The following is a 21,087-nucleotide window of genomic DNA, read 5'->3' as shown; positions in this document are numbered from 1 at the left end:
AGACATTTTACAATCAGCTCATCCATGTTAGCCAAAGAAACTGCTAGTAATTGCATTCAATCTACCATTACATTTGTGTAGGAGTGACACCTTAATATTTTCTAGACATATCTATTAACATTACAGAATATTATCCCATATATTTAGGTCTTGAATTTCTCACAAGTTTTCAGTGTAGAGATTTTATATAGCTTCTGTAAATTTATTCCTAAGTATTTTATATCTTTGATGCTGTTACAAATAGACATTTTTACTTTATTTTTCAAATTTTGCTACTAGTATATAAGAAAGGTCATGGATTTTAAAAAATATAACCTTGGGTCCAACAATCTCGCTAAATCAGTTATAGTTCTAGTAGCTGTTTCTAGATTCTTGAAGATTTTCTGCATAAACAATCATGTCATCTGCAAACAGGAAAATTTACTTCTTCCTGTCTGATGTTAATGCCTTTTATTTCTTCTTATTCTTCTCTCCTTCCAACAATGCAAATTCATACTTTGTTACCTACCTGTTGAGTCCTTAAAGTAATTCCAAAGAGATATTCATGCCAGCCAGAAACCTCCAATAGCTATTAACCAATGATTTGCTTAAAAAGGTAATTGGCCAAAAGAAATATTGAAAAAAAATCCCAATTTTGTTAGATGAAGTAAAAACATTTATGCCAAGAGAAGAAAAATAAACGTCAAGAACTATATAATTATAAAACTAAGTAAAATCATATATACACCCTAAAATTTAAAAAAATAGAAAACTATATGAGCATTGGTAGCAGTAGAATCAAAGCTAGAATTATGAGAAAATTAATGCATGGATCCTTCCAACTTTTCATTAATTCCTCCCATCTAACAAGAAGTTACTATTTACTAAGCACTGAATGTGTACCGAGTTCTTCTAACTCTCACCAAACCCCTCTAAGTAAGCAACTAATTACATCTCTACTTTTTATAGAAAGAAATTAAGAATTGGAGAGTCTAAAGTAACCTAACTGAAGTCACAGAGGGTAAGCAGCAGAGCCAGGATATGGACTGAGACAGTTTGGGTCCAGAACCCATGAATTTTCATCTTAACTGCAATGTAAGCTATACCTCTTCTCTACTGGCTTACATAGTAGTTTGCTGAAGCTACATTAATCAAGAACAAGCAACAGCAGTTATCAGTGTCTTTTTCTTCCCAATGACTCTACCATAACATTTTGCCTTGTTCCAAAAGAAATTTAATGCTCCTGATATTTTATTAAGAAGTGGTAAAAGTAAAATACACTTACTGGTTTCGGCATTTTCCTTCTCTTTTTGTCACCTTCTTTAAAAATTGACTTTTATGAATTCTGATGTCACCTTCAGTTAAAGAAAAAAAAAGCATAATGGATCTATTACTTTTGTATAATGTCTTGATTTTAATGTAATTTATATAGAATAAAAAAAACACTTTAAACTGAGTTTAACACAAAGCTCTCTAAAAAAAAAATTAAAATAAAGTAACAGAATTCTCTTACTCCAATCTTCAATGTTCTTTTACTATCATTTCACCTTCTCTAAAAATATTTATAGCTGTGATTTAAAATAGCACACATATCAGCTGTGATTTAAAATAGCACACATATCAAACAACATAATCTAATGCATACTGATCACCAACCGAAAGTTTTGATTTACTCAGAGACCATGCATAGCAGGGAAGCAAGACCACTAAGGACCTAAATGCTGTCTCTGGCTGCGTCCAGTTCACCTCTACACCCAGCCTAGGAGACAGAGGGATAGTAAAGTGGAAGATATAGATTCAAATTCTAAAGAGATGAACTCAAGAACACTTTCAACCTTTCTTTTTTTTGCACTGCCAAAGACAAAGGAAATTATAACGTAAACTCTAAAAAGATAACTTTTTAAAGAAAATTATTTTCTTCTTGAAAGTTTAAAAATCTCAGTAAAAATATACTGAGTAGTTTATCTATGGTGTATTAAACAGCCACAGACTACATACTAGCAGTCTGCATATTACTCACCAGCAAGTTGGTGGCCTTTACTGAAATTTAGTTGTCTTTGAGACCAATGTTAAACTTTATCTTCTCCCTGTAAAGCAAAAGAAGTGAATCCTAATCCAAGAAAACCGTCATGCTATACTGTTTTAGGGTAAATGTTCTTAAAAACATCTAACCAACCAACCAAAAGATCTAACATTTTTAATCATTATTAGTTGTCCAGAAAAAAAATGATATATTATTCCAATTTGAAAACCTTCAGGGAGGTATATTCAATTATTATTTGAAAATCAGCTTCCATTGATACTATCTCTGCCAAGAAAATTCATCCATTATAGCAGCATCAACTAAATCAATACACAATTTTGTTTTAAAACTACAGTATCAATTGCTTTCTTAATATGCTACAATAAACCCGAAAATTTTCCAAGTCAAAAAAAAAAAAAAAAAAAGACAAATTATGAGAGACTCCGAATTCTGGGAAACAAGCAAGCCATTGCAGAAGGAGAGGTCGGTGGAGGGATGGGGTAACTGGGTGATGGGCATTAAGGAGGGTACATGATGAGATGAGTTGTTATACTCTATGTTGGCAAATTAACTTTAAATAAAATATAAAAAAAATAAACATCAAAGGTCGTTTCCCTAAATTTTGCTCAATTATGTGTCAATAAACCTCTCTTTAAAAGGAACTTCTATCTGAGATAGTTTTTATCTAATAATTCAACTATGAAATTCACTTCCCTAACTCTTACCTAGGAAATGTTAATACTTCCTCCACACAGTCACCTACTTTCAGAAACCTAAATGTACTTCAGACCTAATCTTTTCATTCTATATCCTCTTTTCATCCCGCTACTGCCTTAGTTCAGATCCTTATCACTTCAGGTCTTAAAACATCCTCAAAACTGACCTGCTTTTCACATCATTTATAAGTTAGTAATTCCCAAATCTGTATCTGAACTTGCTTGGTTAACTTGCCTTACTCAATGTCTACATTATTTCAGATGTAACATGGCTGAAACATTTAAATCTCTACCCAAATCTAATTTTCTACAAGTCTTGGTGCATATTTCTAGAAAGTTATCATAGTATTCCCTCGTGATTTTTTTTATATCTATTAGCAGTTATGATCCTCTCTTCATTCCTAATACTATTAAATGTTACCTTCTCTTTTGCTTGTTAATCTTGCCAGAAGTTTGCTTAGTTTATTTTTTTTAAGATTTTATTTATTTATTCATGAGAGACAGACTGAGAGAGAGGCAGAGACACAGGCAGAGGGAGAAGCAGGCTCCATGCGGGGAGCCCGATGTGGGACTCGATCCCGGGACTCCAGGATCACGCGGCGTTCTGGGCAGAAGGCAGGCACTAAACTGCTGAGCCACCCAGGGATCCCCAGTTTATTGGTTTAAAAGCCAGCTTTTAGTTTCGTTGATCTTCTGTTTCTTTTTTGTTCTTTTTTTGTTAATTTCTCTTTCCTCATCACTTTTCATTTCGTTAGTTGGCTTTACTCTGTGGCTCATTTTCTAATCCCTAAAATTAAAACTTTAGGTAATTCCCAATTTGTTTTCTTTTCTAGTATGTGCATCAAGGTCATAAACTGAGTACGTCCAAGTATAAGGCAACTCCATATATAAAGTATCCTATTTTGTCGAGAATATTTAAAAATAATCTTTATCATTTGAATATATAAGGTAATCAAGTATGTATTTATAACATTAGTATACTTAAATACTAAAAACACATGATCTATAAAATATTGAAATATTTTTTGATTTTCATAGAACATAGAATTTCTTTAAAAATCCTCACACAAATGAGACAGATTATACAAGCACTTTTTGAATCAATATATAATACTATTACTAAAATTTTTATCCCAAACCACACCATCTATTCATATAAAAACACTGGGAAGTTTTTTTCCTATTTGTACTGTTGGAATATATTTTAGGGTGACGGGCACTGAGGGGAGCACTTGATGGGATGAGCACTGGGTGTTATTCTGTATGTTGATAAATCGAACACCAATAAAAAATAAATTTATTATTAAAAAATATTTTTAAAAATAACATTTTACAATTTAAAAAATATATGTCAAAGAATCATTTGATGGAAATTATTTCAATACAAGCCAGGAATTTACATGCCATGCGTCAACCTGGTTTAGACCATCTAACAATGGATGTTCTGGAATATTGAAAGGAGACAAACAGCAGTGTCAAATGGGAGAATAGGAGAGACATCTTAACCATGCCTGATTCCAAATAGAAGTTTTCCTTAAAATTTTTTAAATATTTATTTTCCACCTAAAAATTCTGTGTTTAAACTACCTTTTATATATTCGATGCTAAAATTTTTAACTTTAATTTTTTTACACTTAGGCATAACACAAAAATGTATCTGTCCTCACACAACTTGAAATCTATTGTGATTTACATAATTTTTCATAAAAACTCATAGCAGGCCTAATAAAGTTTTAATAGGTTTAAAAAAAAAGGAATATATTTTAGTTCTATAGTGTAACCAGTGTATTGTTTTTTTTTAAAACCAGATTTTCTAGATTTGCCTCTGTTTTAATGTTTAAAACACTTACCAAATGGACTGTGAGAGCTTTCCAAACCCACATGTACTAAAGGCATTTCAGGTCCATATGCCTGTCTTAAATAGTACTTTCAAGCCCAAGAAAAAGAACAAAGTCATAAGAGAGTTCCTAAAAACACAAATATAAATCTCCTTTTCTGGGGATTTTTTTTTTTTTAATGTCTGGACTTCTATTCAAAATCATACCATTTTTCTAAGCAAAATAAGTCAATCAGAGAAAGACAATGATTTCACTCATGTGGAATTTAAGAAACAAAACAGAAGATCATAGGAGAAAGGAGGGAAAAATAAAAAAAGATGAATTGGGAGGGGACAAACCATAAGAGATTCTTAACTACAGGAAACAAACTAAGGGTTGCTGGAGAGGAGGTAGGTGGGGTGACAGGATAACTGGGTGATGGGCAACAAGGAAACAAGAGAATGAAGAGCACTAGGTGTTAAATGCAACTGATGAATCACTAAACTCAACCTCTGAAACTAATACTATATATGTTAATTAACTAAATTTAAATAAAATTAAATTTTAAATAACAACACCATTTTTCTAAGTATTACTTTTAGTGGTTTCACATACAGGTTTTCATATGCAGTTTTTTCATTGGCTCTAGAGGTTTCCATTTCCAATTTTGATCCCTGATCATGACTGAGTTTTTTTTTCTTTTTCAAAAGGAATGGTTACTACAGTCTGGGAGCAAAGTGTGTTTGTTTGTTTGTTTATTTATGGAGAAAAAGATCACAGAGGGAGAGAGAGAGGGAGAGGCAGACTCCCTGCTGAGCATGGAGTCCAAGACAGGACTCAATCCTAGGACCCCGGGATCATGTCCTGAGCTGAAAGCAGATCCTTAATGGATTGAGCCACCCAGGTGCCCCACTTTTTCTTACTTTTTTTTTTTTTTTTTAAGATTTTATTTACTTATTCACAACAGACACAGAGAGGAGAGACACAGGCAGAGGAAGGAGAAGCAGGCGCCATGCACGGAGCCTGATGTGGGACTCCAGGATCAGGTCCTGAGCCGAAAGCAGAAGCTCAATCATTGAGCCACCCACATGTCCCTTCTTATTTATTTCTAACTTTTCTATACCACAGCCAGAGAATTCATTCAGACTTCCTTATGTTTAGTACTTGGTCAGTTTAATTTCATTTCTAACTGTTCTGGCTATAAATAACAATAATGTATGTTTTGTATTTGATAACTTACTTAGATCAAGCCAGTTGAAGTATTAAATGTTTTGTTTAGTTTCCCTACTGTTGCTCATTTTAGTCTACTTAAGCAATTTGAGAAAAAAAATGTATTAAATTTTCCCAAGCATGATTGTGGATGTTAATTTCTTATAAATTACTAGTTTTCAATTTATATTTTTAGGCTATGCTATTAGGTGAGTGTAAGTTTACAACTGTTATATTCCTCCAGTGAATACTTCCTTCTTTCCATTAAGTAATAATTTAATTGCATGTGAAATTCTAAATTGGCTGTTACTCCCTCAGCATTTGGAGGACATTATTTTTCTGGCATCTGTTACTGCTGATGAGAAGTCTACTGTCAATCTAACTCATTTCTCTGAAATAATCTGCTTTTCTCTCTGCTTTCCTTCAAGGAATTTTTTTGGGGTGTTCTTCAGATTTGCTTTTATTTATCTTGTTCAGCTTTTGGTTAAGCTTCCTTATTCTGAAGACTCATGCTTTTCTTAAATTCTGGAAAATTATTAGCCATTGTTGCTCTCATTCTCTCTTTTCATTTGGCAATTCTCACCGCATACATACTGCATTTTTTATTCTCTAAACTCTGTATCTACTTTTTCATATTTTCCATCTCTTTATCTCTCTGTACAACATTCCTCCAATCACTAATTCTCTTCAGTTGTTTTTAATGTTTTACCTCAATAATTCAGCATTTCAGTATTTACATATTTTTATTTCTAAAAATTTTTAAAGAAGAATTTGCTTTGTTTTAAAAACTTAATCCTATACTATTTAATATGTTTTTTTTAAGATTTTATTTATTTATTCATGAGAGACACGCACAGAGAGAGACAGAGAAAGAGAGGCAGAGACACAGGCAGAGGGAGAAGCAGGCTCCATGCAGGGAGCCTGATGTGGGACTCGATCCAAGGTCTCCAGGATCACGCCCTAGGCTGCAGGCGGCACTAAACCGCTGCACTACCGGGGCTGCCCAAGTTTTAGGTTTAATAAGAGAGCTCTGCAAACATAAAATAAATTTATCATATGCCAACACATACAAAACCAGGTTTTACACAAATGAACTAAGCTTTTAAAATCTCCAACAACTCATCTACATGAACTGTAGGGAGTGGGGATAAGGATATATGGTAGACTTCTAAAAGAGGCTTCTAAACTGCATGTTTTCAGACCAGTGTTTCCCTCTTAGAAGTCAGGTTAGTCACCACCTTGTTTTATTTCAGTTAATTACAAATATCTGAGAAGATTAAGGTTCTACCTCTTTATTTACCAGCTGAACACAGTATTATTACTCAACAACAATGCCCTGTACTTACAGAAGACTCCACAGATGCATGCTTTGATACATTAATTCTCTATTAACAAAAAATCCAAGGAGACAAGACGAGGTCACATTATAGTGATCTTATAGTCAGGCTACCTGATAGTTGAGGAAACAAAGTCAACTGCATGAAAATATCTTGTTCTTAGTCACACAGTAATCTTTGGCCCAACAGTCTTTGATGCCTACCCTCGAGTCCAGAACTCTACCATACATCCACCTGTCTTTCTCTATTTGATATTCAAAAAGTGCTAACTAGGGACGCCTGGGTGGCTCAGCGGTTGAGTAGCTACCTTTGGCTCAGGGCGTGATCCCAGAGTCCCGGGATCGAGTCCCACATTGGGCTCCCTGCACGGGGCCTGCTTCTCCCTCTGCCTACATCTCTGCCTCTTTCTGTGTCTCCCATGAATAAATACATCTTTAAAAAATGAAGTCCTAAAAATCAATCAATTAATTAAAAAGTGCTGAATAATTTCACTTGTGGAAATTTACCCAAATAACAAATGTGTACCAAGATTCTAGAGTGTTATTTACAGAAGTGTATGCAGCACGGAGACATTAGTGTCCATCTCATTAGATGAACCATGGTACACCTGGAGGCTCCGTTAGACCTCAGTGTGACCTATCAGAATGTCACGGAAAAATATGAAATGACACGCAGAATATTCACAAACTGCTGAAAAGGCAGGTTATAAAACCACACATACAATATTGTCACACTTCTTTTTTAAAAGTATAAGTGGAAAGACCACTATGACTATACTCCAAATGTGGAGTCCTTGTGCATTAATATGAACCTGTAAATTTCTAAAGTGAAAATAGTTTTTGTAATAAGAATTCTTTAAAATGAAAGAATAAAATTATTCTAATAAACTGAAGTCAGACCTATAATTTCACCATAACATTTAATAAAATCTAAGTAGGTGAAACTTTTTTTAAAAAGAGACTTTTTAAAAAATTCTAATTTTGGAGGAAAAGATTGACTAGGAAAGATATGTTGATGAAAACAGATTAACATATTTTATTTAAAATCCTTACACCCATAGAACAAAATAAATAGCAAAATAAAAGTAATAAAATAGAAAAATATCCAAGAGTCATAACAAAAAGTTACTATGGAAAAAATAATATATAAATATATCACTCAGACCCCCACTCAGTAAACGGTTAAAAGGCACTCTACAAACTCTTTACAAAACTAACGATGTGCTACTGATTAAAACCACAAATTGAAATGGCTTTAAGGTAATACTGATGATATACTTATTAAACTAGCAAAATAATTATTAAGTATACATGCCAGTACTGATAAAGCAATGTTGCTAAATAAGCAGATAAATACTGCTGGTAGCACCATAAATTGGCTCCATATTTCTAGAAAATAAGTTGTCGGGATCCCTGGGTGGCGCAGCGGTTTAGCGCCTGCCTGTGGCCCAGGGCGCGATCCTGGAGACCCGGGATCGAATCCCACGTCGGGCTCCCGGTGCATGGAGCCTGCTTCTCCCTCTGCCTGTGTCTCTGCCTCTCTCTCTGTGTGTGTGACTATCATAAATAAATAAAAATTAAAAAAAAATAAGTTGTCAACATTAACAAAAGCTCAAACTTTTTTCTGAACGGAAATTCTGCTTTTGGAATATACCCCAAAGAAATAAATACGAAAGTAATCTGTAGCAAGATATTCTCAGCAGTACTCATTATAAAAGCCAATGATTAAAATCACAATATGCAAACTATGTGACAGCATGATGGACTATTGCAGATGTTCTGTGTATTATGACAAACTGTGTCAACATTTACATTAGGATAAATGATTATGGAGCCACTCGTTTTAACTATGTAAAACATAAGTATCCTTTACAAATTACATCTTGATATATAGAACTAGGCACTAATACTAATCAGGGTCTTATTTTTGTTAAGTTCCTAATTTAAAAAATCAGATAAGAATTTTAAAAACGTAGTCCCGGGCAGCCCGGGTTGGCTCACCGGTTTAGCGTTGCCTTCAGCCCAGGGCCTGATCCTGGAGACCAGGGATCGAGTCCCACGTCAGGCTCCCTGCATGGAGCCTGCTTCTCTCTCTGCCTGTGTCTCTGTCTCTCTCTTTCTCTCTGTGTCTCATGAATAAATAAAATCTTAAAAATAAAATAACATATTCCCATTCATCAGTTACATCTCAGTTTATAAGATTTTATAATATGACATATATAAGAATCCCATCTTAAATTATTTTTAGGATGCAGCAGTGTTTTTACCCAATTTAGTTATTATTGAAAAATATTTATATCATGATATTATTATTTAACCTCAGTAATATATTTCTAGTCCTTCCATGATTGCATTAGGATGTTTTTTCCTGAAACATTTGTTAGTACCAGAATGGACAATTTAATAGAATGTCACCTATAAAGCTAAGATACCAAGATACATGTCCTGGGTTTTCATCTCTAACTGATTCATCTTGAAATCAGTCTTTCAGTGGCTTCCTTTCTTTCTTCTCCAAAAAAAAAAAATTATATATAATCACCTAACCATTATATAATCAGAGATATATAATAAAAATCAACTTTCCTCTCATCTACTGGCATAATACATAATCACTGAGAAAGAATTTACTCCCTCCTCTCTACTCTTCCTAAATCTCTTAAAGTGGTCTTACCCTACCTCTTTGCCATACTGACTCCTCCAGAAGCAATGAAGTGCAATCATGGCAGCGACATACTCAAAAAGTAGTTTTAAAAAGATGCTGCCAGCAAACACATTTCCTATTTCCAGAAAATTAACTGTATGGTTACATACTCTAAATACTACGTTCACAGACAAAGCATTTATATAAAATATTCTCTTTTTTGTCCTTTAACTGAGGGTGGCCCTAAAACAAACTCCTCTCTACTTCTACCAATGGAAAAGCAACTTCGTACTTAAAACGTTGAGCTCTACTAAGTCAGTGGCACAAGATTCTTCCCACCTGCCAGGTGGTAAAACAGGTGTTAAGTCTAGTCCATACTGGGCCAACACCGAAGCTTCAATAATTTATACCACAATGCCTACTTTTACTCTTAAGATATCCTTTTCTCCCAACCCCTGATTATAATTTTTTTTTCTGCCTTTTGAAACACAGAAGCAATCTTTGAACCAACTGTGGTTTCTCCACAGACCAAAAAGTTACAAAAGAATTCCCCTGCCAATTTACTGGGGGATTTGGAAGCAGTGTAACAAAGAGAAGTATAAACTGAATTAATAAGGTAACCCTGGCAGTCAAACCAACACAATAACAATATCTACAATAAAAAAGTTCTTAATCATTTTACCCCTGGATGAGCCCCTCTGGTGAAGCCTTGAAGCCTTTCCTAGAAAAGCATTTTTAAATGCACAAAATAAAATACATTAACATTGCATTAAAAACCCAATAATATTGGAATGCAATTATCAAAATGTAAAAAGCACAAATTCATGACATAGTAGTGTCTGCACTTTTTAATTAATCTTTAAGTAACAATATTTACCAGTGGATCTAATGATTAAACTTGTAAGTAATGATGAGTTTATTTCTGTAATAGTAACAGATTATGAAAATATCTGCAATTTCTATTGGAAACAGTCTCTGCTACTGCTTAATCTTACCAGTTGGCAACATTAATAATGAAAGAAAATGTGTAAAAAAAAAGATGCATCTTTTTCCCTATCCAAGTTCACAGACCCACAGGCTTAAAACTTCTACTATACAGAGAACTATGTTTATTGTGTTTTTAGCTCAGTGTTAACATTGAATTTAATAGCAGTATTAATGCACCTTTAGCTACATAATGCCATGTCACTCCCCAAGTGAAGCAAAGAGGACAAAATATTTCAGCTCCTTTTTGCAAATAAAGAAATAAGGCCACAACAAGGACAAGGGTAGTGAATGAAGAAAGTACCTGAAAATACTTACTCTTCAGCCACTTTACCTCTATTTACCTAATCTTTATAACTACCCTCTGCCCTCTGCCCAAGATAGGTATCACAATCCCTCATTCTTTTGATAAGGAATTTAAGATTCAGATAAGTGACTTGCCCAAAAAGTAATAATGCTAATTAACAAGTCAAAGTTTCTTTTAAACCCTAGTCTTGGGGCTCTTCTCACTTCCCTATTCCACTTCTTTTCTGACATCATTCTAGGCAAGCTCATCTCAAAAACTGCCAGAGCTTTCCATCAAGAAGAAACTAACATTCATTCTTCCATCACCTTCAGGTCAAAAGACTACCTCAAAAGATATTATAAGTGCACATTTAATCCCAGTGTAATCCCAGGGAGCCTGGGTGGCTCAGTTGGTTAAGCATCTGACTTTTGATCTCAGCTCAGGTCTTGATCTCAGGGTTGTGAGTTCAAGCCCACACCCAGTGCGGAGACTACTTGGGGGGGGAAAAAAAAAGTACTGGTATAATCACCTCTGTAAATGGATTTCCTGTAAGGCTGATATGCAGTTCCAAATAAGGTATTAAGTACTTGCTTATGTAGAAAGTGATTTTTGTACAAGGATATTTTGAAGGAAATGAAATACTCAACATTTTGAGCAATTTGTACATGCTACTGAAAATGTAAAGCAAAATTCGAGCACTTAAATATAAAGCAGAACTGCAATATTAAAAACAAAATTTTACATTGAATTCAGATTCTCTTGTTAAAGAAATCTGTAAATTTAAAGGAAACATATCTATATTGTTTCCAACATGAGTAGAGAAACAAATAATACATTACCATTTGCAATGATTAATTTAAAATGCTAAAAGCTAAGAATGCTAAATCCAGTTCAACTTTTTACACTTATGAAACCACCAAAAACTAATATAGTGTTTAAAAATATAAAATCAGATTCATGTAAGTTACTTTTGCAGCAGGAAAGAAGCAAAGTACTAAAATGACCTGAATTCTTGCAAATAATTCTATGTTTTATAGGTTTTGAAACACAGGACACTATAGTAGCTTATTTTCAAAATAAAATAATTATCTTTCTTAAATATCTCTTAAATTGGATAATACTCTCTCATGCAGTCAATAAGGCTATAGGGCAGTTCTATCATTAAGCTTCTAATTTTCAAGATATTCAAATCTCCCTTTTAGAAACTGGAATGCTGCCTGGCTCAACAGTAGGGCATCAGAAGCTTGTTGTTTATTTTGTTGATGAATTAAGTTTACATGTAATATTCATTTGACTTTTTCTGTTGATTATCGTCAAGGGCAATATTTTCCTCTCATTTACGTTATAAAATGACCAAGCAAGACACTACAGGAGAAAGCAAACATGAATATGGGGAAGAAGAAAATCCTCCTAACTAGGTTTCCCAAGTTCAGGCCTCTATCATCTCTATTCAAGACTCTTTTAATAATCTCATTTAATTTGACAATCAAATTAAAGGCCAGATAATTTGACACTTTTAATAGTAACTATAATTATTATGTCGGTTGTTGATTAGATGAAAGTAATGAGCTCTTCAGGTATATATGCCAACTTTGCTTGATACCAAACTAAGATTTTATAAGTTTCTCCAAGTCTAGAGTCTACAAATGGCTTAAATAAATAGAAGTCCTGATAATAGCTAGTGAAGTTTTTTGGGGTTTTGTTTTGTTTTTTTCTGCTAGCAAAGTTTAATCCATCCCACACACTCAGTAAAAGCCAAATGGTTCCAGGTTCAATTAAGCATGGCTGAAATATCCTATATACCCATTCCCCCCTTTTATCAAGGGTCTCTCTGTTGCACTCCTGTGCCCGTATCATTCCACACACTAGCCAGGATTTTTGGTTATAAACAACACCTACTCTGTTAATTTATTGAAAGGTTATTAGTTAACGTACAGAAACAATAGATTAAAAAAAATAAAGCAGGAAACATACTCAGAACTCACATCACAGAAGACTCTGCTTAGAACACTGCTGTACTGAATATTAACTCCTGTTTCTACATACAAGACATTTTAAATAGTTAACAAACTTTATAGTATACAATACAGCACATCTATATTCCACATTAGTGTGACTTTCTCAGTCACACCTTACTCATCAAATACAAAGAGTATACAGTACAGAAGTATAAATGTATGTATGTTATCTTAAAGTCAGCAAACTTTTTCCCTAAAGGGCCAGATTAATAAATGCCTTAGGTTCTACAAGGCTATATGGTCTCCATTGTGATTCTTTTTTTTTTTTTTTTTTTTTTTTTTTTTAAAGATTTTATTTATTTATTCATGATAGTCACAGAGAGAGAGAGAGAGGCAGAGACACAGGCAGAGGGAGAAGCGGGCTCCATGCACCGGGAGCCCGACGTGGGATTCGATCCCGAGTCTCCAGGATCGCGCCCTGGGCCAAAGGCAGGCGCCAAACCGCTGCGCCACCCAGGGATCCCTCCATTGTGATTCTGTTGTAGCATGAAAGCAGCCACAGATAATATGTAAACAAATGTGCTATGTGTTCAAATAAAACTTTATTTATAGGGGATCCCTGGGTGGCTCAGCAGTTTGGCTCCTGCCTTCAGCCCAGGGCATGATCCTGGAGTCCCGGGATCGAGTCCCACATCGGGCTCCCTGCATGGAGCCTGCTCCTCCCTCTGCCTGTGTCTCTGCCTCTCTCTCTCTCTCTTGCTCTCTCTCGCTCTTGCTCTCACTCTCTCTCTCATGAATAAATAAATAAAATCTTTAAAACAAAACTTTATTTATAAAACCAGGGAATAGGCTGCAATTGGTTCATGGGCCAGTTTGTCAACCCCTGCCTGAGAAGTATTTTAGCAGGAATCAATGCTTTTCATTTTGTAATTTAAGTAAATTTAGTACCCATGAAGGTATGAACTCATATTCATGCCAGATTATGTATGACAGATCAATCTTGGATATGACTTTGGGTCGGAATACAACCTACTGGGAATAAGGAAAACAATCTGGTGGGGGCAGAATCATAAGAAAGGCCAATTCCATCACCCTCACCAGTGACTAGTTAGGTATGGAATGCATCCCAACCCCAGCCTGTGAGACTAAGAAGACATCTGCTGAGGGGCTTTTGGAAAGGAGACAGTCCTTCTCATTCCTTTGGATACTGTTATGTGGATGGCATGCTAGTCCTGTTGCAGCCAGATTGTAACAAGAGGAAAACAGTCTTACTATTAAGCTGATGGGGAAGACCACAGGGCAGAGAACTGTAAAGAGGAGTCCTTCATGTCATTACCAAGCTATTCTTGAGCCTCTGGACTTTATTATGTAAGATTATAAATTTCCTCATTATTTAAGCCAGGGTGATAATTTTCTATTATTGTGTCCAAAGTATCTTACGTGATAGAAGTCCTTGAAAAAAGATAGTTCACTTCACAGTTTCACCACAGCCAATCTTCTTTTCCTTCGACTTTCCACAAATAAAAGAAACATTTAAGGTCCTGAAAGCCCACAGAGACTACCCACAACTCAGAAAAAACTATCGGTTCTAATTACTGATACTGAAATTTGTAACTTTATAAATTCTATAATCATGGGGGAAAAGACAAAACAATGCACTACCTCCCTCTTTGATACCATAGCTAAGACATTCTTTCAACAAGATGTTTTTGCCTCTGTATCAGTGGTTGGCAAACTTTTTTCCATAAAGGGCCAGAGAGTGAATACTTTAGGTTTTGCAAAATACACGACCTCTGACATTACAACTCACAAAAGCAGCCATATACAGTATGTAAACAAATGGGATTTCTGTGCTCCAATAAAACTTCATTTACAAAATCAGGAAAGCAGGCCAAATTTGGCCTGCCAACTAGTTTGTCGACCTGTCCTCTAAGTAGCTAACTGCAAAAAGTATCTTTCTCAGGCAAATCAAGTTGACTAAAACTCAAAAATGGTTTATTTCAAATGTATGTAAGTTAGGCAGAAAAATAACCCAGTATATCTTGACCATTCCTACTCATCTACATTAGATTGCTTGACGTAAAAGCAAAACACAAAAAAGGGTCATTACCTTGTTTGTATACATAACTTCTGCAAAATGCAATTTAGAATTCTACTGTTATAGGGTAACTAATGTATATTACAATAGAAAAAACAAAACAAAACACATGCATTGCAAATTTATAACATCATTAAATAAAACTAAGAATTTTAAATTAGTAAATATGCAAGCATTTCTATACATACTGCTTATTCAAAGAAAAAAAAATTCTCTTCACCTAGTACCTGACTGAACTGCTCTTTTCCAGGAAGCTGAAGCTAGAGTTCAGTATTAAATGGAATGAGGAAAGAAGCAAATCATATGGACTATATTTCCTTTTCAAACAATTTCCAATGCAAAGACATATTTTTAAAGGATACCATTTTTTCACTAAAAATTATATGCCACGCTCTAGGGAGAAAATAAAAAGTGAACTTTACCTTCAATCATTAAGCAAAAAAATTTGCACAAGCACATAAACACACTTTTGAGAGTATAGGAAATCACATTGTGTGATTTCATTCAACTGATAAAAATTTGAGAAACATTAATGTTTAACACAGTAATACTCTTTCAATGTATGTTACAAAATAACCATATTTTTATAGACTTTAAAAGCAAACATGAGATGAAAAGTATATGCTTATTCTTGTGTAAGTACTGGTATTTTTCTATACACAAGAAGGAAGTACTAAGAGCAATCAACTATGAAAAACATGAGAGTGAAAGAGATTGAGAGGGGGGTTCTGGGGAGTGAAGAGGACTTTATTTTCCCTTTACATCTCTCTAGATTCTTTTTAGTTCGTCATAAAATGTATTACTTTTATAGTCTTTAAAAATGGTTTGAAACATATGCTCAATACAAATTAATACTAAGAAAGATAGCAAGAACAAAAATGAATAGGAAAGGCAGGATTCTGTGAAAGAGACTAGAAACTAAGAAACTCTCTGGGGTCCAACTAACCACTTCTATCACCAAAGAGGTGAGCGTACACTACCTGCAAAAATAAGGGAAGGTCCCAGAGAACTTTAGCCATCAGCAACAACACTATGAGGCTTAAAATAACCTCCTAGTAGGGGAGTCAATAATAACTCCAATTCAATCCAGTCCCACTGAGTCCAGTCCCAGGGGTAGCATCAGAGTAAAGAAGCATCCACTAGCTTTGGTCTGCTGGAGGCCAAAGCCACCCAAGAAAAAGTGATTTCCTTGAGTTCCTATATTCACAGAACTAGCATAAAATTATATTAGCTTTACCCTATCAAGTATGTTCCCCTGGCACAACTCGGTCTTTACTATCCTCACAGGACACACTTTTTTAGGCCTTGGTCTATGAGAAATATCGGTTAAAATTTGCCATTTTTAAATGGCGTAAGTTAAAATGCATTAAGTTAAAAATGGATGAAAAAACAAGACTCCCACCATCATTCCACATTTCAAACTCTAATTAGACTATGCACAGATTATATTAAAAGACAGAAAAAAAAATAAAAATATATAAAGACTTGCACTTCAACAACCTGCAAAAGATAAAAATGAATAATAAAATCAAATTCTGCTGTTGGCAATGGAAAAGCCATAAACAAGAAACAACCCCTGTTCTCTCCCTGAGACACAAAGGAGAGGAGCAGTCTGTCATTTCTTACTACCACAGGAAAAACAATAATCACTTTAAGTTCCAGTTAAGCCAAGACAATGTCTAAAACAAAGGACAGATTCAACATACTTTACCCACATCGGAATTAATTATATTTTTTCCCACAAATATTTGAGTCTCTCCTACACACTCTTACATGTGTAGGGAAACAGGAGTGAACAAAACAATGTATAATCCACAACAGCAAGAATTCAACATTTCTAAATGCGATGATCAAATTTTGCTTCACTTAAATAAAACTAAAGAATTCCAAAGCATACCTATTCATTCCTTAGTATAGTAACTGCTTGCTGAGTTCCATCATAAAAAAGTGATCACGCAAAGAAAAGTACAACCCTTTTTACAGCATACCATTAACTTCAAAAGGAGTGTACTACCTCTTGTCGTTCGTCACATTTTTGTCATATTAGTCTCTGAGAGATAAAGCGCACTGGTGAAAGCAATGGAATTCTGAACATTAAAAAAAAAAAAAAAGTGCGACCCTGGATATTAATCTCCTCTCAAATCTAATAATGTTGTTTTGGCAAATGGATTAGGCCATTATTTATCCACGGAGACAAGTGAACGGGGCAATTGTTCCTTCAGAGCTCCATCTGAAATATAAAAGAGTATTTAGCGCTCCAAAAAAAAAAAAAAAAAATGTATGCTCTGTAAACAATAGATTGCAATGTGGACGTCCAACGGTTCCTTTATCAAATAAACCCTTATTATCGTAGACGTTTACACTTGCATCAAATAGCCTTGGTGCCACGGGACTGATGAAAACGTCCTCTACGAATTCTCAACTCTATTTTTAAATCGACGTCTGGCGAAACTGACCTCACATCTCCCACCTCATTCATCAGCACTCCTCGGCGGGGAGAAATAAGCCCGCAGCCAACATGTGGGGAGGGCGAGAGCCCCGCCGTACCTGGGTCGGAGGCGGCGCGCCCGCTACAACTCCAGGCACGCAGCGCCCCTCTCGCAGAGTCAGCCCGGAAGCGAAGTTGCCGGGGCTTCCCCGGAGCGGGGGGGGCGGTAAGGTGGTCGCCCCGGGCGGGGTCGGAGGCGGCGAGCCCACGGGGCCGCCCGGGGGCGGGAGCGGGGGCGGGGGCGGCGGCAGGTCGAGCGGGCCTGCTCGCGGGGGGGGGGGGGTGGGGGTGGGGGCGGCTCCGCGCCCCGGACCCCGTACCGCGACGTCGCGGTCGGCTCTCGGGCGGACGCGCGCTGTCTAGTAATTCCACGCCCCTCCTTTCAGTCTGCGGCCCGGGGGGTCTAACGCGCCCCCGCCCCTACCCGCGAGACGCAATTCTGCCCGCGCTGCCGGGTGCTGAGGGCGCCCGAGGGCCGGGCCGCGCCCAGGCGGCGGGGCTGGGGGTGCGGGGCCCACCCCGGCCACACACGCGCGGCGGCTGCTCCGGGGCGCGCCGCCGCCGCCGGCCCCGGAGGGCGGCCTGGCCAGCGCGGCGCCAACCGAGAGGCGCGCCAGGCCCTCGCGGCGCGGCCCCGGGCAGCGCGGGCCGCCGCAACTTGGCGCCGCCGGGGAGAGGCAGCGGGGAAGGGAGGGCGCCCGCGGCTTACCCTGCGAACAGGCGGCTGCTTCCCGCCCCGAGCGCGGCCGGGGCGCTGCGCGGCGGCGACGGGCGTGCGGCCGCGGCCGGCGGGGAGAGGCTGTGGGGGGACGCTGGGCCGCCGGAGACGAGAGGCGCCGCCACCGCCGCAGACAGCTCCGCAATATGGCCGCCCGGCGGCTCCTCGGGGGAAAGGCGGGGCTGCCCCGCGCCCCCCGCCTCCCCCTGCCGGCCGGCCGGCCTCGCGCCGCGGCCTGAGCGCCCACGCCGCCGCCGCCGCCGCCGCCGCCGTGAGGGCCGCCGCCGTGAGGGCCGCCGCCGCCGCGCCGTGAGGGCCGCCCCGCCCCCTCCGCTCCCCTCCCCTCCCCTCCCCTCCCCTCCCCTCCCCTCCCCCTCCGCACACGGCGTCGCCGGGGGTCGCGGCGCGGGCTGGGGACTCGCGAGGGCCGGCGGCGGCGCGGGAGCCCCGCGGGGAGCCCCTCCGGAGGGGCGCGGGCAGGCCGGGCAGCGGGGCGCCCCGCCCGGAGCTAGCTGTGCGCCCGTCGCCACCTCCCCCGCGCCCCCCCCCCCCCCCCCCCCGCCGCCAGTGGAAACTCGAAACTCCCGCCGGTGCCGGAGCCCTCGCCGAGCGCGTTTCCATCGCCGCCGAGCAGGGACTCCTCCGCCGGGACGCGCCGCCCGCCCGGGCGCTGCTCCTCGGCTGCTCAGCTGAAGACAAGATCCGCCGTAGACGCTTTTGTGTTGGCCACAGAGGACTTTTAATGATTGTAGCAGTTTATACCCAACTGGAAAAACTTGCTTTTTCGGATACTTCCACCAAAAACCTCGATCGTGCAAATCTGCGTCCTTTAGGCAAGCACATTTAATGATTTTTTGTTGTTGTGATGACCAGCTACTTTAAAAAAAAAAAAAAAAAAAAAGGCAGTTGGAAGGAGTTGGTCAAGAAGAAAAAAGTTGGAAATAGGGCCCCCAGAGAGCAGCCGAACCTAAGTTATTGCAGAATTAGAGAAGGTTGGACAAACGGGTCCCCCCGGGGCTGGACCGGCTTCTTCCCGGTCCGTGTCGGCGCATCCACGCCTCGCTCCCATGCTCTCCCTCGTGCCTTCTGCTGGGATTCAAAGCAACACCTGCTTCATAACCACACCTGTAAGGACCGCGGGGCACTAAACCAGATCGGCCCAGCTGTCTTTATGCAGCTCGCCTTTTATGAACGAACTTTTAGATTCAAATAACAAAATCTCAAGAGTGTGCTTCACTCAGAACAAGTAATTCATATCCTTCCTGCCTCATTAGCACTTGCCTTCCTTGAGACAGTAGCTTTTCCAGGAACTCCCTCCCCAGATCACTTTCACTAAGCTCAGGCTTCGGTTCGCTAAGCTCCGAGCTTTAGTGAGTTTCCCTATTGCCCTCTGAGACCTCTCGGAACAATTAAAGGCCCCTAGAGCTAAAAGGTCTTAGGTTGCAGATTCCTCAAGGATGGGAACCAGGTGTGTGCTTTTTCTTAACTAAAAGATTACTCCCTGACTCTCCCCAGGGTGCAAGGATTAGCCAGGTAATTGTTCAGCCTTCCACCTCAAGTTGCACGCATAGAGATAGTCAAAGTATTAGGTGAATTCCTGGTAGTACGGTAGTCAAGCAAAAGTATGTATTTTGCATACTTTTGTAATGAGAAACAAAAGATTGGCCATTGTTTGTCATACGCTGGGCACTAGGGTAACAGGCTTTTACACACACATCTCTTTTGATAATTAAGTGCAATAACCCTGTATTTGGGGTCAATATTAACATTGACTTTTTAAATCAGTGAATAGCCTCAAAGAAGTAATTTTTGTAACACAGCCAGGAAGTGGCAGAGCAATGACCAAGACCTAGCTGTCTGACTCCAAAGCCTTGATTTTATCCTCTACTCTGCAACAGCAAACAGACCAGAAAATGTAGCATTTCATTTGGCTATCATATGGGTAAATATTTAAGTAAAAGATAACATTCAAGGCTGGTGAGATAAAAAGGGTACTCTCAGACATGGTGAGTGGGGGTGTAGACTGAAACTACGTGTTTAGAAAGCAATTTGGCACCTGTGATTCAACCTATAAAAATGTTCATCCTCTTGTAAGCCCTAATCCCGTATCTGGGATTCTTTCTGAATGAAATCATCTGAAATAGAGCAAAAGCTTTATTCATAAACTCTAGATCACAATATTATTTATAGGATGCAAAAATTAAACATGGAAACTAAATAGCTTAAAAGTAGCTATAAATGTTCTGTAGCATTTTGGGTAACAACCTTAAATGCTTGTGTCATGTGTATAACATCATGGCATATTTTTTGTAGCATTAGAAGGAGGGAACCAGTTATGAAACCATCCATGCAGTATGATCACATGTATGTTTAAAAAACAACAACAAGGGGTCACTTGGGATGGCTCACTGAGTTGGGCGTCCAACTCTTGGTTTCTGCTCAGGTCACAATCTCCAGGTTGTTGGGCTCTAGGTTCAGCTCTGCGCACAGCATGGGAGTCGGTTTGAGATTGTGCCTCTCCCTCCATCCCTCACACCCGCCCCCACCCCTCCACCTCATGCCCACACTCTCCATCTCTCAAAAAAAAAAAAAAAAAAAAAAGCATGAGGTGTTAGAAGAATGAGTCAGATTGAAACCCAGTGTGTTAGCTGGGTGCTTTTCCATAGACACATTTTTTTTCCTTCATTCTATTCTTCAGTATTTTCTGTATTTACATGTGTAAAAAATATATTTTAGTTTTACTACAGTGTGTACCATCAGTGACAAGAAAGCAGCAAAATCACAGTTTCCTAAGTATGAGTCTATTCTGTGAAAAACTGATGAACTGAGCCAGC

At 38.5% G+C, this 21,087-nt stretch overlaps 1 protein-coding gene across 7 annotated transcripts in view; it reads right to left on the bottom strand.

The window, feature by feature from the left end:
* Window positions 1-18,324, bottom strand: part of RDX (radixin) — an 87,828-nt gene extending 69,504 nt beyond the window's left edge. For 2 of the 7 annotated variants that reach the window (XM_038536238.1, XM_038536237.1), the window contains exons 1-2: window positions 2,000-2,066; window positions 1,265-1,334 (exon numbers count right to left, since the gene is read on the bottom strand). In XM_038536238.1, coding sequence (XP_038392166.1) covers window positions 1,265-1,276 — 12 coding nt within the window. In that variant the 5' untranslated portion in view covers window positions 1,277-1,334; window positions 2,000-2,066. Of the gene's footprint in view, window positions 1-1,264; window positions 1,335-1,999; window positions 2,067-9,081; window positions 9,131-16,944; window positions 16,964-17,503; window positions 17,667-18,244 lie in introns of those variants that run through there. The other 5 variants (XM_038536232.1, XM_038536235.1, XM_038536233.1 and 2 more) reach the window with 5 other exon arrangements.
* Between the last annotated feature and the right edge of the window lie 2,763 nt (window positions 18,325-21,087).

Source organism: Canis lupus, chromosome 5, assembly GCF_011100685.1.
Source record: "Canis lupus familiaris isolate Mischka breed German Shepherd chromosome 5, alternate assembly UU_Cfam_GSD_1.0, whole genome shotgun sequence".
Lineage (NCBI taxonomy): Eukaryota > Metazoa > Chordata > Mammalia > Carnivora > Canidae > Canis > Canis lupus.
This window is presented reverse-complemented; position numbering and strand designations above follow the sequence as displayed.